This window comes from Chiloscyllium plagiosum, chromosome 28 (genome assembly GCF_004010195.1).
Source record: "Chiloscyllium plagiosum isolate BGI_BamShark_2017 chromosome 28, ASM401019v2, whole genome shotgun sequence".
Lineage (NCBI taxonomy): Eukaryota > Metazoa > Chordata > Chondrichthyes > Orectolobiformes > Hemiscylliidae > Chiloscyllium > Chiloscyllium plagiosum.
Genome location: NC_057737.1, coordinates 32,363,614 through 32,390,393, shown reverse-complemented (window position 1 = coordinate 32,390,393; position 26,780 = coordinate 32,363,614). Strand labels below are relative to the sequence as shown.

Here is a 26,780-nt window from a genome sequence, read left to right as displayed (position 1 = left end):
TTCTTCATGGTCATTTCCTGAACGATTTCCTCTCCTTATGGTTAAATACACAGTTCCCATCTTTAACATGGTTTAAATGATGAATCTAATGTCTTTGCTTTTAGAAAGACTCCTAATTTCCTACTCCTGTCAGATCAGAGCTGCCTAAGTTCCTAACCTAGGAGAAAGTGAGGACTGCAGATGCCAGAGATCAGAGTTAAAAAGTGTGGCACTGGAAAAGCACAGCAGGTCAGGCAGTATCCGAGGAGCAGGAGAATCAATGTTTCAGGCAAAACTCCTACATTCCCCAAAACGTCGGCTCTCCTGCTCCTCAGATTCTATTTGGCCTGCTGTTCTTTCTCAGTACCACATTTTTTGAGTAAGTTCCTAACCTGCTTCTTTGTCAATTTAATTCTGGTTTTGCAACAAACTCGGGTCTATGATCTCAGCTTGAACTGTTTTTGTGGTTTCACTTTCCCTACACCATGCAGTACATACCACTATGGCACTGGCTCTTGATCTGAGTTGTAAGTACTTTCCTTGCTTTTCACTTTCCCACTGCATGGACATTTTCACCAATGATTTAAACTTCATTCACAAAAACTCTGATGTCCATTCGCTCTCCTGTTGAACCTTGAGTTGAGGCTACTCCAACAGATCACTGCCACATAATGTTGTCTGGATCTGCTCTGGAACAAAGTAATCCCTCGCATGGGGTTTCTAACTCTCCTACTGCAGTGCACCCCTTACAAGGTTTAATACGTTTTAACCATGGACTGATTTTTTTTCTTGTTAAATCTTCCTTCAAGTGTTTCTTCTTATGGTACTTCCGTCTTCAACTCTTTCCTTCTGTTGTTATCTGTAGAATAAGTGTCTTAAGCTGAGTCTGAATTTTTTACACAAGGGTGGTTCACATGTGGAATGACCTTCCTGAGGAAGTGGTGCATGTGGGTACAATTACAACATTTAAAAGGCATTTGTATGGATACATGAACAGGAAAAGTTTAGAGGGATATGGGCCAGGAACAGGCAGGTGGGATTGATTTAATTTGGGATTACGTTCGGCATGGATTGATTAAACTGAAGGGTCTGTTTCTGTGCTGTATGACTCGTTGATTCTATAAGATCCCATACCTGATCAGTGTGTTGAATGTGCAATTAAACCAGGTCTGTACTTCAACAAGGGAGCTTTTTACTGCCACAGTGTTCTTTAAGTATAGGGAACTATAGAGTCTACTGGGTTTAATGTGGTAGAGTCACAGAGTCATAGAAAAGTACAGCATGGAAACAGACCCTTCAGTCCAACCTTCCCATGCCGACCAGATATCCCAACCCAATCTAGTCCCACCTGCCAGCACCCGGCCCTAGAGGGAAAATACTTCCTAGTCTAACTAGAAAAGATTCTTGTATTGAACAAGAAGTCATTTATAGTATGTTAGCAACTAGCTATAAGATGCCTTGATATTGTAGATAGAGATATAGAGATATGTGGACGATCAGTATTTTGAGTGTTAAGCCTTCAAGATCCTAAGCTGTTCTGCCCAGAAGTCCAAATGAGAACATCATAGTGGGAGGTACTTGGAATTTTCCTCAGTATTAGCCCTGTCAAACTCTTACACTTTATACACCATGAAGCACAATAGCACAGTTTACAAACTTACAAGATTGTAAATCATGGATGCATTCTAGTGTTGAAGCATATCACAAAACTAGTCAATCAAGATGCATTACTGTGTAGTTTAAAGGAAAGTAGTGGTGTTGAGACAAGTGACATTTTACTAAATAAATGGGAATAGATTTAAACAGTCAGACAGCTGGCCAACAGACAGCACCATCTGGTTATACCCCACCCCCTCGCGGCAGCAGGAAGCTGGCTCCAACCTGAGGGAGCCTTTTTGCCATGCCAATTGTAAATTCTGGGTGTTAAACGTAACCATCTTCAGGTTGACATTAAACCAGGCCATTCAGAGTTAGACAAAATGTAGGTGCACACTTGGGAAAGCAGCTGTGGAGAGGAGGAGTAACCCATGGTGTCAGCAGCAGCCTAGAGGCCTCAGAAGAGATTCCTGTTCATCCAGGCAAAAGCAAAATCTTTGTGCTTTTAGCTATTTGATGCTTCTTCTATTCTGCTGCTTTATAAAAGAATCAGCATTGTATAAAAGCAAAAGTATCTGGAAATAGTCAGCAGGTCAGGCAGCTCAGTCTCTGATGGACAAGCAGGAGGCTGGAAGATCACAGCAAGCCAGGCAGCATCAGGAGGTGGAGAAATCAACATTTCGGGTATAACCCTTCTTCAGGACTGCAGGCCCTGAAGGGTTAAACCTGAAACGTTGACTTCTCCATCTCCTGATGCTGTCTGGCTTGCTGTGATCTTCAAGCCTCCTGCCTGTCTACCTTGGATTCCTGCATCTTCAATTTTTTTTTTGTCTCTGATAGAGACAGATGCAATGTGAACATTCCCTGTCTGTGACCTTCCATTAGACCTTGGAAAGAAAATGGAAAGGTAATAAGTTCTAAGGAAGTGAAATGGGGGAGGGAAGAGAACAAAAATGGTTTGTTAAAACATTGAATACAGGAGTGATTAATTGTCAGGCTGGTCTAAGGCCAATGAGTGTGTTAGTGGGACTAGTAAAGGAAGAAAATCTGTGTCTAGCAGAGGTATGAATGACAGATAGAGAACAGCTGCTGTCCAAAACAAAAAGAAAGGAAAAGTAATTAAAATTGAAACATATGAAGAGAATGAAAATAAAAGGGAGCAGACATCACAGTCTGAGATTGTTGAACTCAAGGTGTTGGCTGAAAGGGTATGAGATGCCTCAATCAAAAGGTGAGATATTGTTCTTTGAACTTACATTGAACTTCAGTGAAACACAGCAAGAGATCGACATCAGAAGGATCAGCAGGAAAGCAAGGTCAAAAGTTAAAATGAAAACTCATTCAATACTCGGGGCCACATTTCTGATCTGAATGGACATATTTCATTCAACAGTCATCCAAAACTGTCTACATGATCAAACCATCACAGTGAACACACGCAATGTCCATTTGTCAATCGGAATTACATGTGGGAAGTTTTATATACATACATTCAAGTTGTATCATTATTATATTCTTAGCAACAACCTTAATTACTTTCATTTATTTGATAATCAAACAAACAATAAACTTTTATTCTCACAAGTTAATGCTTTCACCTCCATATTATCTAGAAAGGTTTCTCTAACTCCATCTCCAGTTTCTTCTTTGTAAACAGATGTTGCCAGATGTAGGCCAGCCAAAGATTGACAAGGATTGACAAGGAGAAACACAACTGTACCCCTGCAATACTATACCTTCCATGTTCTCTTTCCAAGCACTCAGGTCTACCTGTGGAATCTGAGCACACTTAACAAACCCTTCAGGGTATGGTCTGAAGGTAAAGGCATCCTGCGGGAGGTCTTCAATCCTGGTGTTATCACAGATTATTCTGGACAGTGAAACCCGCTGTAGAGCCTGCTGTTGGCTGGTTGTAAAAGTCTTTTCATTTTCCCACCAGAATCTAAAGTACAAAGGAAAAGATGTTACATTGGCATTTTGGGCAATTCTTGGACTGTACTATGTGTCAGACTATGATCAGACTGCATCTATTGGTGTTCAGTGGGAAGTGGTGAAAATGTGTTGCTGGAAAAGCGCAGCAGGTCAGGCAGCATCCAAGGAGCGGGAAGTTCCAATTATGCAGCAGAAGATTCCCTGGATATGCTGCCAATCTACTAATGCTTCCTCAGCAGAAGTATATCACAGACCTCTTTTTCAAAAGTTATTCTTACATGGGATGTCAGCATTGATGGCAAGCCCAGCGTCTGTTCACATTCCTAATTGCGCTTAAACTGAATGGCTTTTTAGACCATTATAAGTGACAGCTAAGAGTCAACCACATTGCTGAGAGTCTGGAGTCACAGATAGGCAAGGCCAGATAAGGAGAGCAGGTTTCCTCCCCTAAATGACATTCATCAAAGATTTTTTTATGAGAATTGATGCAGTTTTGTAGCGACCATTACTGAGACTGGCTTTCAATTCCAGATTTTATAAAATAGTTAAATTTAGACTCCACCAGTTATCATGATTCAAGCTCATGACCCCTGAGTGTTAACGTAGGCCTCTGGATAATTAGTGCAGCGATGTTACCCACTATACTTAGCATCTCACTAGCTGTTGTTTACTCTAAGTTGTTTTGTTTGCTCTTGATGTCTTATGAGAAAATGATTCCATATGCACGTTGCAGAAGAATCAAGGCACAGAGAGTGAAAGATCACAGTCTTTGTGGGTCTCAGGAAATAAATTAAAACAGTTAATTTCATCTGGTCTTGTTATCCAGAAAAGAAAATTTGACAAAATTTCTATTATTGTTGCTGGAGAGTAACTTCAGCTGAAGACAAGACTGAGCTCAGCTTGATGGCCAAAGACAAATAACCCCTAGTAATGTATCTTCAGCTGAGAAGTAGCTGTTCTCTTTAACAGATTACCTCTATGATTCCCACATAAATGTTTCCTCCACCATTGTCCTGCTACTAGCTTGCACACATCAATTTGAGCTGCTGAGTGACCTCAGGTCATTTTCTATTGTTAGTAACAGCTGGAGACCACATTGAGAACAGTCAAAGGAGGAATTAGGAGTGGTGAGCAAATCAGCAAGCCCTTCTGAAGATGGTGCTTTAAATTTAATTGAGCCAAGAATCATCAAAAATCATTCCCTACAGTAGGAGAAGTTCAATGGTGCTCTAGGTTGGGGCTCAAGGGAAAGCTTTAAAATCCAGACTAGGAGCCATTTTTATCTGCATGAGTGAGTTGGTAAAGCTTTCTTTTTATCTTTTTGACTTCCATGCATGTAATAAGTTGTCATTTACCTGTCTCCATCTCGTAGGTTTTTGAACTGCTGTCCTGCCAGACAGGAAAACAGTGGGCCCAGCTTTCCACCATTTACAGCTGGCTCAGACACTCCTCCTAACCACGGCTCAATGTTCTCGGGAGTTCTATACAGCCTAAACAGGCTCTTTGCCAAGTTTCCATTTCTGAGGACTGCAGTGAGCTCTGCCAAATTCCTAGGCTCAGAAAGACCACAGAATCTCCTCCATGCATTGTAACCTGTGATCAGAAGAGAGGGAAAGGAGACGATACAATTCATTCATTTCTCCTCTGGTTTTCTCTCCCAACTCCCATTCTCCATGTGCCAGCTCTCACCAGCTCAACACCCCCCCCCCCCCCCCCCCCCCACTCCCCCAAAACCACCATGGCCATTTAATTGAAAGTTCAGCCAGTTAGGCATTTATGCCACAGTTAGGGCTTGAATGCTGTCTTTGCCCGATGACCAGCAGTGCACACAGAAACAGGAAGTCCAATTAATAACCCTCCATAACCCAAGAACCAATTGTCACTTCCTCACCACTCTGTGAACAGAGCCATGAGTATGCACTAACTAGGACAGGGATCTGGGACGTCCTTTGTCTGCATCATGTGCCACATAATGAATTACTTACTAAAATATTGACAGTTTAATAAAATTATTTTAAGGTACTGGTAAAATATCTGACTTAATCACATAGAAACTGCAGAATGTCACAACTCCTGCAACAGCAAAAATAAATAACTAAAAGTGAGTATGCTTGGGCACTCCGATGTTTTCCACAACTCATTTGTGCTACCCACTTTGCTTTCTCATCCATGGTCAGGGCTGTCAATTTTCTAGGTGCTAAATATTAAACAGCAGTGACAGAGACTTGGCAGCTGATAGCAAACTGTAAGCATAAAGCAGTGCTTGTTTATAGGGATGGGGCATCACGATAGATTACATGAGAAAGGAGGTCTTACTGAACAACTGATAAGATACATTACTCAGGAGTATACAAAGCATTCAAGGCACTTAATACCACAAGAGGATTTATGCCCACAGTGATGATACTCAGACTTTAGAGGTGATTATCTCCTAATGCAATTAATTACACTGTGATCAATTGAATTAGGCATGACAGCCCTTTAATAATTAAATTCCTCTTCTGGTGTCTTAGCAATACCTGGGGCTGGATTTTCAGTGTTAAGGAGCTTCGGCAGATCTTTAAAATTAACAACCAGGACACAGATGTGGACACCGTGAACCCCCTTTGAACAAATCCCATTTTTCCTGGTAGGAGAAAGAGCCAAGGCATGAAACAGAGGAATGAATGATGAATTGGAGAGGCAATTGAAACCCAGCACATATGGCAAGATTGTTCTCCAGGGATAGTGCCAATCTGTGCTATCTGTATGTATGGTGGAGTCATTAATGCTGTTGAAGAGTAGATAAGGTGTATAAAACTGTAAAAATGTCAATGTACGCACATCTCCTTTCCTTTAAAATTCCCCAACTTTTTCAAAATCCTCCCTCTACCCACCTTACACCATAATGTTTCCCTGTAATAGTTCGACCTTTAATTTTACCTCAAACATTATGGTCCCTTTTATCCTATACCATGAGATTCACTAAGGTTTGCATTCAGGATAATTATGAGAATGATGTTAGGAATAGAAAAGTGATTATCATAAGCATTTGAGGTGCAACAGAGACTAAAAGCAGTGCAAACCAGACAAAAATCTTTCACATGGTTCACCATCATTGCATTTTTTTCTTCCGGTTACTATAGTTACAAGTGTGTAATGGGCAATTTGCACCATTTTCTGCATAGGTTCCAACAGTATACAAGCAGACCATTGCACTGTAAGAGTGCTGTCCTTCATACTTCAGGGACTAATGTTAAATTTATGTTCATAAGATTATACAGCAAAGCATAGCTGTAGCATTCTGCAATGAGCACAAAGTAGTTTGAACACAACGTATTCTGGAGAAGTATACATGTTTGTGTCTGTATGGATGTGTTTGCATTGACTGTATGCTGTGTACATGCATGTGTGTCTACCATGTGTGTGTGCGCGCACATGTGTGAATCTGAATGTTTATTTATTTTTATGTCTGTGTATGCATTTTTATCTTAGAGTGCACTTTGCTGTAAGTATAAGAAAGTTTCTGTACTCTCAAATGTGTGAAAGTGTTTCCCGATACCTGGAAGTCCATGATCCCTGGAACGTTGCAAATTTAATGAAGCTAGGTCCAACGGTAGGCGACTGGTCAACTCAAACAAATGTTGCCTAAGTTCATCTACTATCATCCGATCTTGTTCCTGACGCTTGGCCGGATTGGCCAGTAGTCCCCGAAGAATTGGATCAATTCCACCTGAAAGAATAAAACATCATGGCAATAAATGTCAATAGTATTTTTCCTCCACAATTACTTTTTCAGCTTGTTTTCTTATCTTCGATTTCCCATTGGTTGGGAAATACTAAAAATTACAGACAGCAATAGGCACCTAACTCTTGATCAAACTCATTTTCAGATGTAACCAGGGTTTCACCTTAGCCACTTGCCATCAGAAACCAAAGTTCACTGTCATAGCGCAGTTATACCTCATTGGATTTATATCTCAAAAGGTTTACTTTAAGTCCTGTCACTCTAAAATCAGTGGCTAGAATATGACTGTCTTCTGTCATGCTAAAGAATGAATGCATTGTACATGGTATTTATATTTCCATAAATGTATGATGCTCACATGAGCTTGAGTGTACAAACACTCTCACATGAGCACAAGTGTATCCTTAGAAAAGTAGATGTACATTGTCATGTACAAACACGCTTTCACCAAATCTGTCAGTATTAAAATGGACAACACATAACAAATTTTACAAATGTGTAGTAGAAAACGTTGATAGTGTTCGATGCAAAAATTCAACAAGTACTTTACTAATTTGTACTGATTAGTCATGTCTAAGGAGCACAATGTCTCACACAACCAGGCAGAGCAGATTATTTTTGAAAAGAGAGCAACAGTCTGCAGTTGAACATTTTGAGCATCATCCTATAATCAATAAACTCACTCTGCATTACAATGGAAATTTCAAATTTGAAACAAAGCTGATTGTGTAAAAATGTCTGATTAACCATAAACAGGCTAAAAAAGTTGCTATCAGAATTGCATTTACATTGATGGATTGGGTATGCAATAATGACAATTCACACAAAAATGCACTTAACTCCTAACACATCTTACACTGAAAGCCTGTTGTGCTCATAGTTCCCATAATTGTAGTCTTCAGCAGAGTATTCTTATGAACAGAAACATAACATTATTCCCTGAAGTACAAGAAATAACATTCCGCGCTGAAAACAATTAGTAATAATAAAAGCTCATTTTGTTATGTTATTGAACATCATCAAGTTAGTTGCACCATTGAGCATTTAGAAGACATTTACATTTACAATTAACATGACAAGTTACACTTGTCAATAGTGTTGCTTTATGTAAAGCACACATTGTTGGATCAGATCATACCTCTTTAACCTCTGAAAGGTATTTATTGTACACTACAGCAATAAGAATTGGCAAAGTGCAGCTCATACTCTTTGCACGGCATCCTTGGAGATTTTAGGCATTTACCTGTCCTGGAATTAGTGTCAGACTCACTGGTGACAATGCTCCAACTTACTAATACAACAACTCCATGTGCTGCACTGACGGCCGAGAAATGGGAGTAATGTTTCAGCAACATCCAGAGGCAGTATGCTTTTACACTACAGCCTCAGTGGCAGCATATGATTAATTTGTACTGAGATTTATTACTTACCCTGATCCACAATTCTCCAAGAAGAGAAGAAGGAATTGTGCAGGAGCAGGTTTGGGTAAAGTCGATGTTCTTGGTAGCTCTCATTGAAACGATGGACGATTGGCTGAATGGTGACGTGACCATACCGGAAACAGGCTGTAGCAAAAACATTGGCAATTCTAGGATCAATAGATTCATTGTAACCTCTGTATGGAGGAAGATATTTCTGCATTGCATCTGAACCAATGAGTCGAGGAATATAGTCTCTGTAGGTTATTATCTGTCAAAAAGGAGTCAGGGAGAGGAATGGGTAAATGTATTATCTAGTAAGAAGAAAGAAATCTAGACAAGAATGGATTTCAGACTATAACAAAGCACTGGTTTTTCACTCAGCGCTAAGTGAAATAAAGTTTTCTTCACGTGATGGGTCCAATAAGTAGCCTAGTTATGAAGGAATTGATCCGGAGTGTCAATAGTGGCAGAAAGGTCAGAAATTTGGCAGAAAAAGAGAATAATTAAAAATCAAAGATGCAGTTAGGATTTCGCAAAATGTCAAAACATGATTAAGGTTCATTAAATTTACTTGTTCTATTCTCAAGCCTCGGCAGTGGTGAGTTAATGGATAGTTTTGATCTTTAAGTCAGAACACTGTAGTTTCAAGTACTGCGAAAGGGACTTTAACACAAAAGTCCAGGCTGAGTCTTTTGTGATTGGCCACAATACTGAGGGAGTGCTATATTATTGGGAGATTCCATCTTTCAAGTCAGACATTAAAGCATGGCCTTATCTATTCCCTCAGATGATGTAAAAATCCCAAGGCACTATTTTGATGAAGAGCATGTGAGTTATCCTCAGTGTCCTTGCTAATATAAATTTCTAAACAGTTTAAAAACAGCTTATCTAGTCATTATCAAATTGCTATTTGTGGGAGATTGTTCTTTGCAAATTGACATCCCAGTTTTCTGCATTGCAGCAGTGACTACACTTGTAAAATCCTCTATTGGTTTGCTGTGATGGGCTTTGAAATGTCCTGAGGTGACAAAAGCTGTGAGATAATTGTGAATCTTTTGTTAACAATCTAAAAACCTGAAAAGTCTTACTGCACAGATAGAATTTCTGCTAAAAGTAGTAGAAGCATTAATAATGGAACATCGATTCTATAATTTTACCATATTTATTAGCATCTCATTGAACTCTGACTCCCCAGTCTAAGGCAGTTCTACGACTCCACCAAAAATTATGATTGAGCATTGCTAAAGTGGGTCAGGATGCAGCACAAGAAAAATTAGGTAGTATACAATACAAAATGGTGTCCTTTCGTTTGGATGTCTCCTGCAATTATTTTACCTGTTGAAATGCCCCCATGATTTTCCTCGCCTCCTGGTAGATTGTTTCTCCACTCCAATGTGGATTCAACTTCTTCAGCTCTCTCGCCAAGCGATTGTGCTCCCGCAGAAACAATACATGAAAAGATAATATACCCAGATGCTCATTTACACGTCCATCACCTGTGGACAAGGTGACGGCCATATTGATGGTAATTTTGCACAATTGTAAAAATACATTTTAAAATTTTGCCTACAGGAACATTTCTATTCTAAGACTATTTCCTTTTTTCTTTTACTTTTGCACACATTTTAGTTGGAGTTTTGCTATCCTCCTTAACCTAACAAGCTTCAATGAGATAAGTCTGCACATTCAACAAGCAAATTGACATTTATGACCATTTCCTACTAATCATTGATGCCAGTAGCTGTAAAAGTCACCTAAAGAACAACAAATTCTCATGATAGAACTGAATTGGTTTAATTAATTGGAATTAATAGTGATCAGGCCAATGAAGGAAAGTTTCCCAATCAAAAACAAATCTATATAATAACTTATTAAACCATTCTCAAAACAGAGAGCTTAAGGAAAAGATTAATTTTTGGCTTCCCTTTGGAAACAATGGCATGCAGTTTATTTCTCATCTACTAACTGGCAGCATAATGGCTCAGCGATTTTAACCAATGCGTCTCATAATCGACTACCAGTCCATCTCTTGCCTTTCATTTACAATTTAAAGCATTGTCAGCTCTGAATGTGCTGAGTTTAACATTTCCTCCTCCAACCCATTAAACCTGAGTGATATTGGCACAGTACATCTAAAATGTCAAACCCAAGTGATAAAGAGAGAGCATGCTTAATAGATTTCACCCCACTCACTGGTAACAGTGCTCAGCAGAATTGTATGGAATGTGTCTCCTTGATCTAAAGAACCTTCCATCCAAGGAATTCTAAAAATTCCTTAAAATTGCATTGAAGAAGATGCCATGGAACATTAATGAGAAGTATTCTATATGCACATGACATGTCATGTAGTGGAATTCTTACCTGCTAAGAAGCATGGGACTCCAGTACCATTGGGGTTCTTAGCACAAGGGCTCTCTGAATGTTTGCTGCTAAATGGTAAGTATTCCAGCCCATTGTCAGAGTGGTTCTGATTAACTGCCAGCAATCCCAAATCATTCGTATTGTTTCGGAGTTGATTTGCAATGGATTTACCACTACCATACACCATACTGGCATCAATGAATGATGTCACTGCACTTAGCTGTTCCCGAACATTAACATGTCCAGAGAGTGAGCCCAGATAACCAGTGTTGCATGTAGGAGCAGATCGAAAGAAAGGCATGCAGCCTGTGCTCTTATTGAACCTGGAGTCATCCAGAGGTATCTGACAAGGAATGACACGAACAAGAGCAAAATTAGTTTCAAACATCAATGCACACAAGTAAATTAAATTAAATTCCAAGATTTCTGTTGTCTCTCAAAGATATATTTGCAAATATAGATGCATGCAGTTTTTTTTTGACAAAATTGAATATCTTTCGCTAACCTCAACTATCAATAGATTCATCAGTTCTCCAAGATTGTAGGTTCCAGGAATAGACAATAGACAATAGACAATAGACAATAGACAATAGGTGCAGGAGTAGGCCATTCAGCCCTTCGAGCCTGCACCGCCATTCAATATAATCATGGCTGATCATTCCTAATCAGTATCCTGTTCCTGCCTTATCTCCATAACCCTTGATTCCACTATCTTTGAGAGCTCTATCCAACTCCTTCTTAAATGAGTCCAGAGAGTGGGCCTCCACTGCCCTCTGGGGCAGAGCATTCCACACAGCCACCACTCTCTGGGTGAAGAAGTTTCTCCTGAGCTCTGTCCTAAATGGTCTACCCCGTATTTTTAAGCTGTGTCCCCTGGTTCGGCACTCACCCCATCAGTGGAAATATGTTTCCTACTGCCAGAGTGTCCAATCCTTTCATAATCTTATATGTCTCAATCAGATCCCCTCTCAATCTTCGAAAGGGTATACAAGCCCAGTCGCTTCAGTCTTTCAGTGTAAGGTAATCCTGCCATTCCAGGAATTGACCTCGTGAACCTACGCTGCACTCCCTCAATAGCCAGAATGTCTTTTCTCAAATTTGGAGACCAGAACTGCACACTGTACTTCAGGTGTGGATTAATGTCCTGGACATTAATCCACACCTGGTTGCAGATTAATGTCCTGGACCCTGCTAGAACAATCCAGGAGAAATTTAATAGCAACATTTTTAAAATTATGCCTTTTTGTTTTTATTCAACTAGTTATAAACAAAGGTAGAAGATAGTAGGCTGGTTTATTGATTGAATGGAATGGTTGGATCAGGGTGGTGGTGAGATTGCAGCTGCTCATTAGATAGATAGTTCATGTTCATGTCGAAAAATATAAGTAAATCAATTCGGCAAACCTAATACTTATTGGATATCTTTACAAAACATCTATGGAGCTGTCAAAATTAGAAGTCTAGCCATCATAGATTTTCAAACTAAAAATATCATTGATGGAAAGCTCCTTTCTGAGTTGGATTGAAGAATTGATAGGACACCAGAAAACATTGACAGTTTTATGCAGGACTGTCATTGAGTGACTGCCAATATCTGTAATATTTCAGTCATTACAGTTGAGTGATTAGAGGTCCTAGGGAGTAATAAGGAGAAAGGGACCTTGGTGTACAAGTCCATAGAACCCTGAAGCTGTCAGCAGAAGAAGACAGGGTGGTGAAGAAGACATACAGATGTTTGCCTTCATTACCAGGGCATAGAATATAGAGCAAGAAAGTCTTGTTACATTGGTTAGATCATAGATGGAATACTGTCTGCAATTTTAGTCATCAAACTATCAGAAGAACATGATTGCACTGGCGAGGAAGATTCATGTTGCTGGAGAAGGAAAGTCTCAGTTAAGATGAGAGACTGAATAGGCCGGGTTTGTTTCGATGGAGCAGAGGAAGATGAGTGCAGATCTAATGGAGGTATACAGAATTGTGTGTCCTAAACAGAGTAGATCATGACAATCTTTCCCCCATGACAGATGTATCTAAGACCACAGGGCATAACTTGAAGGTGAGGAGTAAGTGGTTTCGAGGAGATCTGAGGAAATGATTTTTCTCCCAGAGGTTGGTAGAAACTGCCTGACAGGGTGGCAGAGAGGCCAATACCCTTGCAACATTTAAGAAACATCTGGACGAGCACTTAAAATGCCAGAGAATAGTAGGCTATCGACCAAGTGCAGTTAAATGAGGCTAGGAATACTACGGCGAGTAACTCACCTCCTGACTCCCCAAAGCCTGTCCACCATCTACAAGGGTCATGTCAAAGGTGTTATAGAATACTCCCCACTTGCCTGGATGGGTGCAGTCCTAACAACACAAGAAGCTTGACATCATCCAGGACAAAGCAGCCCACTTGATCTATAAGCATCCACTCCCTCCACCAACAGCGCTCAGTAGTAGTCATGTGTACTATCTACAAGACGCACTGTAGGAATTCACCAAACATCCTCAGACAGCACCTTCCAAATCCATGACCATGTCCATCTAGAAGGACAAGGACAACAGATACATGGGAACATCACTGCATGCAAGTTCCCCACCAAGCCACTTACCATCCTGACTTGCAATATATCATTGTTCCTTCATTGTCACTTGGTCAAAATCTTGGAATTCCCACCCTACTGGCATTGTGCGTCAACCCACAGCAGGTGGGCTGCAGCAATTCAAGATGGCAGCTCACTACCACCTTCCCAAGGGCAGCTAGGGACAGGCAATAAATGCTGGCCCAGCCAGCGGCGCCCACATCCTACAAAATGAATGAATTTTTTTAAATGGGATTAGTGTATTTGTTATACAGCATAGATATGGTGGGCCAAAGGAACCTGTTTCTATGCTGTTCGAATCTATGACTCGATGACTTCATTGAGCTCAAACGTGTGCATCCCTATTTTCATAGATATAGGTACATGCTTGTCCAGTGTATCAGCATCAGGTTAAAAGCAAGCTGATGATTTACAAGCTACAACTTGGTAGACCTACATATGTGCAATACAGAGTAATAACAATATGACAAAGATATCATCTAATCAAAAATTTGTTATTAGCAGCAGAGTCTGACCTAATCTCAGAGTGTACATCAATACTATCTATAGTTACTGGTGTGTGTTGGTGATAGGGAGGGGGAGGAGGTGGGTGGGGAAGGGGAAGGAGAGTTGTTCAGGAACATAGAGTGAGCCAATGATCGCAAATCTGTAAATTGTTAAGGCTGCACATATTTATAGCTACGTCGTTGGTGTATAACTGTTACAGTTAGAGACTTTGCTGGCACTTATCAGGGATATATCATTGAGTTTTCAGCAGGCATATTTCAGCAATAGCAATTTAAATTAAATTAATTTTAATTTAGACAAGTTTCCAAAGGTATTTCAAAGATAGAATCAGTCAAGGAAGGAACAGCGGATTGGTCATTAAATGATGTGGGTTCTCAAAGGACAGTTAAAAAAAAGCAAGATGAAAGTGGAATTCAGTGGGGTTTTGGATGAGAATGCCAGTACATGGAGTCTAGACAGCCGAAGACCTGCTCACCGATGATAGCAGTGAGGAGTGGGTTTGTAAGGATAGAGAAGGAAGAGGCCATGAGTAATTTTAAAAATAAGGTTGAGAATTTAAAATTGAATTCATTATCGAACCTGGCACCAATGTAGATCAGTATTAACAGGGATTAAAGATGAGCAGAATGTAGAGAGAATAATTTGGATATGCTGAAGTTCATGAAGAGTAGAGGGTATGAGGCTGGACAGAACAGCATTGGAATTGTTAGGCCTGGAGGTGACAAATGGGCTGACATGGGGGTTAAAAGTTCAAACATGTATTGGTTTGATTTGTTTGATGGATTTATTGTCACATGGACTGAGGTACAGTGAAAAGTTTTGTTTATGACTAGTACAGGCAGATCATAATAAGCAAGGACATACAGATAAAAAAATACTTAAGAAACATACAGATGATGCAAAGGTGAAAATAAGTCTTTGTGATATAGACCATATAGGGTTAAAATGTCAGCTTGAGGTTAAATGCACAAATTTGTAAAGAGTCAGATTCAGCTTGATAGGACTGTGGAATCAGTGCCAAAGTCAACTCATGTCTGGGACTGAAGGTGATTCCTTCCAGTATTTCTGGTGGATGTTGCAACTCATTCACGACAGACCAACATACCAGTAGGGAAAGATTTGAGAGAGATAAAACTGGACGTCATCATTGTATTCACTGTAGTTGACATGCATGTCTCAAATAGATGTTGCAAAATTGTGGGATGCAGATAAAAAATGGAAAGGAAATAAAAGTAAATCCTTGTGATTTTTCAAAGGTAAGTGTGAGAGAAAGCAGAAGAAAACCATTGGTGGAGATATTCTGACAACAGTCAGCTCAGTAGAAGTAAATCAGCAAGAAAGATCACATTGACCTGTAGAATAGAGGAATGGTATTGCAGCAAATGTGCAGTCAACAACACAAAAAGCAGCAGTGAGGTTGTGATGGATGAGGAGAGATAAGTTATCATGGTCAGAGTTAATGAGGATGTCAATTGTCATTTTGAATAATACCATGGCCATGCTGGTAATAAAATCTGTAAGGCAGATAAACATGGATTTGGGAAATAATGTGTTCAAGGATTGAAGAGGAAAGTGAATTTGAATGAAGTTGTAGCTCACAAGGATAGAGAAGTAGAGGAGGCATTTTCTGAGGGAGTGGCAATTGTGATTAGGAAAGAGAAGGAGACACAATGGGTATCAAAACAACTTTGAGATTTGAACTATACCAGCAGACTGATATAAATCTGTGAATATAATAGTGGAAAATGAATTATTTTTCTGTTTTCTTGAGAAAATAATTTGGCTGATTGCTAAGTAGGGCTCTGTGTGAAGTACAAAGTGTCTTAACCTTGATGGGAAAGCATGGACTTCTTTTTGCACATGTTTTATCACAGCCAACACCATTGTTGAATGTTTCAGTGCTGCCAGATTGAGGAACCAGATCCAAGTCATGGTCAAGCCATTGGCCCCACTGTACAAAGAAGTGACTATGCTCCTGATCCAATGGTACAATCTGATTGGCCACTTGTAGAATGTGGTTTGATACAGTTCGCACCTAAGAAATGAAAAAGAAATAAATTAACACAAAACCATTAGCTTAAGTCATCACTTTGAGAACACAGTGCCAAGGTCTGAAAAATCCACAGGGTGCAAATCCGTTGAATGTGCCAGAATGAACCAATTGAAAACTTGTACCTCTGACCTTATTGGAGTGTCTGGGATTAAAAGTTTCTGTTGTGAATGTTTGCCTGACAGTCACAGCAAACTAAGGAAGTATGGTAGTGACACACTCCAGCCACTTTGGTTAGCCATGGCAAATCCAGTCAAATTGTACATTTCAATGGTTTTCTGAGCCCCTAGCAAAATAAGCTAAATAGGCTGAAAACAGAGGTTAAATGCTCATTGTTCCAGATGTATGCATGGGCATCAACCACTTGGTGGCTTGCACACTTTTGACAGAAGGTTGATGCACCTCACTCCATCTGGATTATCTGCCAGACAGAACCCTAAACAATGGTTAGGGACGGTCCTTACCTGACAGTTCTCAACATCATCCACATCATGTTTGACGTCAGAACTCATGTTTGGGGAGGATGGAAATTCTGCTCCAAGCACAGTCTCCTACAGAGACACAGCAGAGACTGGCACCTGGGTTTGCTTGGATTCCAATTTCTGGGTCTTTGGTCACACTCCTACCTAATTTATGGTAAGAATGCTATAAGACATACAAGACTTATTTGCAACCCTTTATCTGGGGAGGGGCTTGTCTACTCCCATGTATCAGTGGTATGTGTGACAGACACAACGTCGTGATAAATTGACGTTAAAAAAAATTGAGCAGCCAGGGTCAGTTGGCTGGATCGCTGGTTTATGATGACGAGTGATGCCATTAACACTGGCTTAATTCTAACACCAGACGACGTTATCATGACAGACCCATCATGTCAACCTCATCCCTTGCTTGCAGGTTAAAACCACCACCAGGTATTCTGTGTCTAATGAGACAGCAACCAACACTGCACTAAGAATGTGATTTTCACCTTTTTTATATGCAACAGCTGTGGGAAAACTGTAAGAAACTCTATTTTTTAAGGTTTGTGGTTCCTATTAGGCCTGCACAATACCATAACCATATATCTGCAAACAAATTTGTGACCTGATTTCCTGCCTGCAGAAGTAACTTCATTTAAATGTATTACAAAGGTACTATTCCCTAAATGTTTGGGTGCATGAATCCTGAAGGCATCCCTGAGGTTTGTTGTCAAACAGAGAGACTTAGGAGTTCAGGTACATAACTCCTTGAAAGTGGAGTTGCAGATAGACAGGGTGGTGAAGGTGCCATTTGGCATGCTTGCCTTCATCGGTCAGAGCATTGAGTACAGGAGTTGGGACATCATGTTACAGCTGTACAGAACATTGGCCAGGCCACAATTGGACTACTTTGTATAATTCTGGTCACCCTGCTATAAGAAAGACGGTATTAAATGGGCAAATAGTGCAGAAAAGATTTGCAGGGATGTTAGCAGAGGGTTTGAATTATAAGGAGAGGCTGGATAAATTGGACCTTTTCCCTGGAGCATTGAAGGATGATGACGTCATAGAAGTTCATAAAATCATGAGAGGCATGGATAAGGTGAATAGCCAAGGTCTTTTCCCCATGCTAGGGGAATTCAAAACTAGAAGGCATAGGTTTAAGGTGAGAGGGGAAAGATCTCTAAAAGGGGCCTGAGGGGAAACTTTTTCTACACAGAGGGTGTTGTGTGTATGGAACGACCTGCCAGAGGAAATGATAGAGGCAGATACAATTACAACTTTAAAAAAAACTTGGAAAGGTGCATGAATAGGAAAGGTTAAAGGTTGGACCGAAGACTCTGTTCCGGTGCTAAAAGACTCTATGTCAGTAAAGATGTGCCTTTACTGTCCTCTTTGGACCAGAACGTTTTCTACAGGTTGAGAAATCTCATGTTGGTACCTCAGCAGAAAAATGATTTGGAGATAATGAAAGTTGTCCTATAAGCAATGGAAGATTGCCCTTAAAGTTGCAGAAACTTGCACAACATATACATCAGTCTCAATTTCAGTATAGAGTTCTACATCATGAAACTTAGTCTTTTCACAACAGTTTAATATGGTGGAGCTTCAGAAGTTGTGAGGATGTCAAGATTTTGACTTTATATCTTGAAAATTTTCCCTACTGTGTTATGTGGATATGAACAAGATTATTGAAAGGTATTGAAATATAGGAAACTACTGGACAGGCAACATTTTCAAACACACAATCTTGAGCTATCCATTAGCGCTTGATGGCTGATGTTTCCTGAATAAACTTTACGTCAGCATCCATTTCCATATACTATTGAAAGTAATAGAAAACAATCAGCATGATAGTTCCAGCTCTAACAACTCTCAACATCTGGCATTCACTAGAGGATGGTTCAGAGGATGAGCTGATGTGTAGAAAGGAATCTAAGCCTTTATAATAAAAGGTTTTTATTTTCATTAGTTGTTTAGTTGGACTTGCTGCCTCCAACAGAAGGGCAGCACGGTGGCACAGTGGTTAGTACTGCTGCCTCACAGCACCAGAGACCCGGGCCTCAGGCAACTGCCTGTGTGGAGTTTGCACATTCTCCCCGTGTCTGCATGGGTTTCCTCCAGGTGCTCTGGTTTTCTCCCAAAGTCCAAAAATGTGCAGGTTAGGTGAATTGGCCATGCTAAATTGTCCATAGTGTTAGGTGAAGGAGTAAATGTAAGGGAATGGGTCTGAGTGGGTTGCTCTTCGGAGGGCTAGTGTGGACTTGTTGGGCCGAAGGGCCTGTTTCCACACTGTAAGTAATCTAAAAATCATATTCCAGTTGTTACCCTAACCAGGGCTTACCAAAAATAAATAATTTAGTGCCTATATATTTCTTCTTGAATGCTGAGGTTTGAGCAGTGATTGGGCCAGAACTGACCAAATTCTTTGTCTCAGCTTATTTTTAAACTTACTAGTGGCAAACGGAATCGTGAATATAACTTCTTCCCGGTCCATCCCTTTGGAAGTGAGAAACCATCCTCATACTCAGCTGGGAGCCAGCGGGCAAGTGCATTATTAGCTGCTCCCAGGTAAGGATTCTTCCTGGAAATATACAAACAAAGACTAGGTCAGTTTATTTAATCTCACTTTTGTTTTACATCCAATTCTAATGGTCCCGGGACCAATGCAAGACTGCACTTCCTTTCCTCTGCTGACCCCAGGTTCCCTCACAACTTCCTGTCAAAGACAGCAGAATCTGCCAGGAACATTTCTAACTTCCTATTGACACTGGGTTCCCTCACAACTTCCTGTCAAAGACAGCAGAATCTGCCAGGAACATTTCTAACTTCCTATTGACACTAGGTTCCCTCACAACTTCCTGTCAAAGACAGCAGAATCTGTCAGGAACATTTCTAACTTCCTATTGACACCAGGTTCCCTCAGAACTGCCCTTCCACCCCGCTCCTGACCCAAGGAGCTGACAGGATTGTCCTTCCTAGCGCTATAGATTTTAGATGTGAAGGTGCTGCACATCCAACCCTATTGACTGTAGGTATTGTACAGATGGGTCTTTTCATTTCCTAATTAACTACACCATATTATATATACAGGATTGTCCTTCTAATCCCTACTGACTCAAGAGTTACATTGGGCTAATCCCTCACTACCAATCCTGATGCCAAAACTACCTGAGACTGACTACTCCAGTTTTTCTTGTCAGGAAATTACAAACCATCCAGTCTAACTTCAGTAATGGGGAAGCTATTAGAAAGAATTCTGAGGGATAGAACATACCTGCACTTGGAGAGACATGGATGAATTAAACAGGGGTAGTCAGCATGGACTCTTGAAATGAACAGTCATGTTTGATGTATTTGATCAATTATTTTGAGAAGGTAGCCAAGAATGTTGATGTTGTTAATATATTTGATGTGGTCTACATGGACTTTTGCAAGTTTTTAATACAGCCCCTCATGGTAGACTTGCCAAGAAGTTAAAAGCCTGTGGGATTCGAGGTAAAGTGGCATATTGGATCTGGAATTGGCAGAGAGGTGGAAGCAGAAGGTGATGGTTGAGGAATGTTTTTGTGACTGGCTATCTGTTTCCCATGGATTTCTACAGGGCTTAGTGCTGGGATCCTTAGTGTATGCATTAATGATTTGGATTTAAATGTAGGAGGTATGATGAAGTTTGCAGGTGACAAAATTTTGTAGGCTAGTCAATAATGAGGAGGATAGCCATAAGCTACAGGAGTAACAGGCATAACTAACCATTTGGATACAAAATTGGCTTTAAGGTAGGAGACAGAGGTGGTGGTGGAGGGTTGTTTTTCAGACTGAAGGCCTCTGACCTGAAATGTGCTGCAAGGAGTTTTGCTGGATCAACTGCTTTTTGCCATTTATGTAAATTATTTGGATGTAAATATAGGAGGAATGGTTAGTATGTTTGCAGATTGCACCAAAATTGGTGGCATAGTGGACAGTGAAGGTTACCTCAGGACAATGGGACCTTGATCAGTTAGACCAAAGGGCTAAGGAGCGGCAGTGGAGTTTAATTTAGATAATTTAGATAAATGTGAGGTGCTGCATTTTGGAAAGGCAAATCAGGGTAGGACCTATACTCTTAATGGTAAGGTCTTGGGAAGTGTTGCTGAATGAAGGGACCTTGGGGTGTAGGTTCATTGTTCCTTGAAAGTGGAGACACAGGTAGACAGGATAGTGAAGGAGGGTTTGGAGTTGTGAATAGTTGCTGTTTAGAATAAATTGATATTATTTTCTTTAAATAGTGGAATTTGAGAGAAGTCTGTTACTCATATTATGAGGTGAGGTGAGCTTTTCTTGGCGTTTAGTTTAATTAATAGAGAGGTTCACTGCTGTGTTATAACACTGTCTATAATTCCTGAAGATAGCAGGCTGTTTATAAAGTAGGGAAGGCAAATTAGACACATGGCCTAGAATGGAAGAGCAAGAGATTTTGCCAGAACTGCATAAAACACCAAGTAGGCCATACTTGGCATACAGATTGCACTTCTGGTCATCACATTATCGGAAGGATTCTTTACACATTTTAAGTTTCATCCGAGGCTACTGCAACACAATTATGGAGTACATTACACTCGTGCGGTATTTTACTCTTATCAGCATTAAATTTTATTTGATACTGTTCTGCACGCTTAAGTATTTTATCTATGTCATTTGGAAGTTTCTGAGATGAATTATTTTAATTCCAAAGGTTTTCCTAGATTAGTATCATCTGCAAATGATATATTGGGATAAACAACTGGAGTCAGCCACTCAGCACCTCAAGTCTCCACTGAAACGCTGTTCTACCTCAATGCCATTTTCCTACACTAACTCAATTCTTTTACCACTTAATTTATATTGATGTAACAGATTTTTATGTATTACCTACATTTTATGTATTATGTTTTATAATTTTTCAAATTGTACATAGATTTCCAAATCTTGGAGACATGAGTTAGTGTAGGAAAAGGACAACTATGGACAGGCAATAAATGTTGGGCAGCCAGCAATACCCAGGTCCCACAAGTGAATTAGAAAAGTTTAATTAGATAGCCTTTTTTGTCTTCAGCCATATTATCTTGCCTAAGATTGCCATTTCATTTATACAGAGGTATTGCTAAGTGTCTGGTGGTTATGTGGTCCAGGTGGATATTGCATGGTGAATATAGTTAAATCAAATGCTATATTTTATCACTTTAATTGTGGATGTCTACTGATTTGGTTCTGAAAATAATTCAAACGGTAGGATTTTTGCTTCAATAATATCACATTTCACTGCAGTTCTGATGGATTACCTCAAGCTTGTGCTTGAGTAATTGACTTGGAATTCATCTTGAATGTAATCCTCATCAGACTTATCAGAACCTACCTGTTGTTGCAATTGGAAGTGATGGTCCTGTACCGGTTTGACCAACAATTGTCCTCACATTCTATGGGTAGGAAACTAGCTGAACAACCTGTGTTCCGCAAGATGATGTCCACGTCAGCCTGTGTTAAAAGATCTGTATGATACACACATTTGTGAGAACATTGCAATCTCTGGTAAGGTTTTATTGACTGGGCTAAAACAAAGATCAAATTGAATATGACTGCTCTAACCCATGTTCTCTTGGCTGAGGTAAGACAAAGGTCAAACTGAATATGACTGCGCTACCCCATGTCAATATTGTTCACGTAATATATAATTTTATTTATGCAAATGGGAAATTCATTTTCTGACAGCAGTCCTTATGATCGATGCTCCATTAGTTAATGAATAGATTGTTCCAGTCGAAAACATTTCAGTCAAGCCGGGTTCAGTTTATCTTGTCTCTGGTAAGAAAACTTTTGTAGTTTTGCAAACAAATAAATGCCACGGTAAGGAACAGGGAAACTTTGGGCGGAAGATATCTATAAATATGACTGGCTGTACCTACTCTTATCCAACAAATGATGAGGAAAAGAATGGCTTCCCATAATGTCACACTGAGGAATCATGCACACAAGCTTACATCCAGAGCCTCTTTCCAAACTGACCTGTTGCATTCAGTGAGCGTTTGTAGACGTTACTGACATGACTCTGGATGAGAGTCAGTGCATTTTCCAAATACTCTGCAGACCTCACTGCCATTCTGGTTTCTGCCGTGGGCTGCTTGAAGTAGGCAAGGAGGTCAGATGAGGTAAAAGTCCTTTTAGCAATCTTCAGTTTGTGGCTGAAATGAAGAAGGCAACAAATATGAAGCATCATTTATCAGTCACCAAGGTGGTCCATAAGAGTGTAAATAACTAAGATACCATTACAGAAGTCAGTTAACAGATAACAAATGACAATTACTTCATAATTAAAGATGAGGAAGATCCTTTGATCCATTAATACATCCATTCAGTCCTTCTTTGTCCAAAAAGTATCAAGTTGATTCAGCGATTCTAAGACTTTCATCACTACTTTTTTGTTCATTTATTTTGAGAGGACTTGAATATAAATGCAAGGATGCACTTCTGAGGCTCTATATGGTTCTGGCCAGACCACATTTGGAGTAATGTGTGCAGTTTTGGGCCCCATATTTCATGAAGGATGCGCTGGCCCTGGAGCAGGTTCATAGGAGGTTCATGAGAATGGTCCCAGGAATGAAAAGTTGAACATATGAGGAACATATGAGGACTCTAGATCTATACTCGATGGTGTTTAGAAGGATATGGGGGAATCTAATTGAAACACACAGACTACTGAGTGGCCTGCATACAGTACATGTTGGAAAGAGGTTTCCATTAGTTGGAGGGACTAGGACCTGAGGGCATAGCCTTAGAGTAAAGGAAAGACCTTTTAGAATGGACATAAGGGGAAATGTCTTCAGCCAGAGAGTAGTAAATCTATGGAATTCATTGCTACAGAAGGCTGTGGAGGTCAGGTCATTGAGTATATTTAAGACTGAGATAGATAGGTTCTTGAGTATCAAGAGGATCAAGCGATACGGGAAGAAAGCGGGAGAATGGGGTTGAGAAACTTATCATCCATGATGGAATGGTGGAGCAGACTCAATGGGCTGAATGACCTAACTTCTGCTCTTATGTTTTATGGTTCTCAATTCAGTGGTCAGAGAAAGCATCTTATCCATATCCATCACATTACACTCCATAAGATTTTTGGACGTTTTGTTGAGATTTCATTTTTTGAAAATTGGGGTTAATGCAGAGCCAGGAATAGTTACATTGTTGGCAAATCCATTTCCTACTGTAAGGACATTTCAGCTTTTTTAACAATGGTTTGTATATAGTTCCTGACAGTTGAATTTACAGATGAAGGTTTTTTGTAAACCCTGCCTGACCTTCCAGTCCAAATTATCCATTCAATCCTTTCCAGTCTGCAGTTCCCTTCCTTAAACCATTGTTGAAATGAGACAGAAAACTCAGACTAAAATCAAACAGTAAAATAGGTGTCAAAACATTGAAACACATCTAAACACTATTCCTTCATAGCAGTATACATCTTTAAAAAAAACAATGCCAACAGATTCTTAATCCTCAATTCGAAGCCTAAGAGTTAGCATTGGATATAACAAACATGTTTAAATAATAAACTTAGATCACATCATGCAACTAGTTCCAGTCTCAGCCAGTGTTACTGAGATAATTACTCACCCATCTCTGGTCTTTTTATATGCTTTGTCCACCAATTTGACAGCCTCCTCTACTGAGCTGGATACAATTTGGCTGACCAGGGTTTTCTCTGGATCTGGACACACAAGAGGAATACTAGCAGCTTCAATCATACAGTCAGTTGAGAAACCTGATCAGCTAAAGGCTCCAATATCAGATGATTATAAACTGGAGCCATGGAGAAAACCAGAACAATTTGATGAAGTTCACAGTTCCTTGAAAGTGGAGTAGGATGCAACCTTCAGGCTGAAACAAGAATTGCTCCCTAATATCTGCCAACTGGGAGTGGCAAGTCTGGAAACCCAGAAGTTAAACCCCTTGTAGAGCAAGCACTGGAATTGTTACCAACTGTACACCAGGGACGACCAGTATGGTTGTTCCTAGATCTGAGGACAGGAGGAAATTATTTTTGGAATACAGACCACATGATTTTCCCTAATGTTGTGACTATTGTTTACAAAGAAAACCATACAATCTTTCTGTCTTTTACAGTGACTAGATGGAAGATGTGAACATATGAAGCAGGCGTAGGCCAGTCAGCCCATCCAAACTGCTCTACCAACCAAAATGATCAAGACTGATCTGGCTTTAACCTCAACTCCACCTTCGTGCCTACCCTGATAACCTTGCACTCCTTTGCTTATCAAGTGATCTACTGCTGCCTTAAAAGTATTTTAAATTCCTCCATCGGTGCCCTTTAAGGACAAAAGTCCCAAGGACTCATAACCAGTTGAGGGAAATAAAAAATTCTCCTTATTGTTTTAAATTGGTAACCCACATTATTGAACAGTGACCCCTCATTCTAGTTTCTCCCACATGAGGAAACATCCTTTCCACATCCGCTCTGTCAAATCCACTTAGGATTTTTTATGTTTCAACAAATTTGTTTCTTCCTCTAAACTCCAACTATCAAAATGCTGAGGCTGTCCAGCCTTTCCTCAAAAGAAAACCTGACTATTCCAGCTATTAGCCTAGTAAACCTTCTCTAACCTGCCTCCAATGCATTTATATCCTTCCTTAAATAGGGAGACCAAGACTGTACACTGCATTCTAAATATAGTCTCACCAGCACCCTATGAAGGCAAAGCATAACCTTCTTAGCTTTTTATTCAATGCCCCTCACACTAAACTATAACATTCTATTTGCTTTACTAGTTACTCTCTGTTCCTTCAGAACAACATTTTGCTAATAAGGCAGGAGGACACCCAAATCCCTTTGCATTCACATCTACAAACATCCACTCCCTCCACCACCGGTGCTCAGTAGCAGCAGCGTGTACTATCTACAAGATGCAGAAATTCACTAAAGATCCTTAGTCAGTGCCTTCCAAACCCATGGCCACTTCCATCTAGAAGGACAAGGGCAACAGATATTTGGGAACACCAGCATCTGCAAGTTCCCCTTCAAGCCACTCGCACCCTGACTTGGAAATATACCGGTGTTCCTTCACGGTCATTGGGTCAAAATCCTGGAATTCCCTCCTTCCTGGCATTGTGGGTCAACCCACAGTAAGTGGACTGCAGCAATTCAAGACAGCAGCTCACCACCACCTTCTCAAGGGAAAATAGGGATGGGCTGTCAAGGCTGACCAGCCAGTGACACCGAAGTCCCACAAATGAATAAAAAATCCTAGAGCTCTACAATCTCTCAACATTCAGATAATATGCTTCTTTTATTTTCTGCCAAAATTGGCATTGTATCCTATTTGCCAGACTAGTACCAACCATTAAAACTTTTGTAGTGTCCATGCGCTCTCTTCACAACTTAATTTTCCTCTCTCCCCTTGTGCATCAGCAAATTTGGCAACAGTATCTTCAGTCCCTTCATCCAAATAATTTATATTAATTGTAAAAAATTGAATCCTCCGTATTGATCCCTGTGGCGGTCTATCTCTTGCCAACAATAAAATGCTCCAATGATATGTATGCTCTGCTTTCTGTTAGCTAGCCAATCTCCGCTCCATGCCAATATGTTATTCCCTACACAATGATATTTTATTCTCTTCGATAAACTTTGATGTGGCACCTTATCAAAAGCCTTCTGGAAATCTCCGCACATTATATCTGCTGGCTCCCTTTTATCTACAGTTAATGTTTTTTAGAGTCATAGAGTCATAGAGAAGTACAACATGGAAACAGACCCTTCGGTCCAACCCGTCCATGCCGACCAGATATTCCAACCCAATCTAGTCCCACCTGCCAGTACCCGGCCCATATCCCTCCAAACCCTTCCTATTCATATACCCATCCAAATGCCTTTTAAGTGTTGCAATTGTACCAGCCTCCACCACATCCTCTGGCAACTCATTCCATACACGTACCACCCTCTGCGTGAAAAAGTTGCCCCTTAGGTCTCTTTTATATCTTCAGTAATCTGGACATTTTTCAGGATGTCACCATCTATTTCCCTACAGTCTATATCTTCCATATCCTTTTCCACAATAAATACTGATGCAAAATATTCATTTAGTATCTCCCCCATTTTCTGTGGCTCCACACAAAGGCTGCCTCGCT

General features: G+C 40.2%; 1 protein-coding gene across 1 annotated transcript in view; it reads right to left on the bottom strand.

Moving 5' to 3' along the window:
• The window catches only part of LOC122564095 (eosinophil peroxidase-like), a 40,250-nt gene that overhangs the window by 2,238 nt on the left and 11,232 nt on the right, over positions 1-26,780 (bottom strand). Inside the window, exons 2-12 of the mRNA XM_043718656.1 lie at positions 24,249-24,342; positions 22,647-22,822; positions 22,000-22,132; positions 19,080-19,209; positions 15,943-16,149; positions 11,017-11,359; positions 9,991-10,151; positions 8,665-8,923; positions 7,049-7,219; positions 4,863-5,100; positions 3,312-3,517 (exon numbers count right to left, since the gene is read on the bottom strand). Coding sequence (XP_043574591.1) covers positions 3,312-3,517; positions 4,863-5,100; positions 7,049-7,219; positions 8,665-8,923; positions 9,991-10,151; positions 11,017-11,359; positions 15,943-16,149; positions 19,080-19,209; positions 22,000-22,132; positions 22,647-22,822; positions 24,249-24,342 — 2,118 coding nt within the window. The remainder of the gene's footprint in view (positions 1-3,311; positions 3,518-4,862; positions 5,101-7,048; positions 7,220-8,664; positions 8,924-9,990; positions 10,152-11,016; positions 11,360-15,942; positions 16,150-19,079; positions 19,210-21,999; positions 22,133-22,646; positions 22,823-24,248; positions 24,343-26,780) is intronic.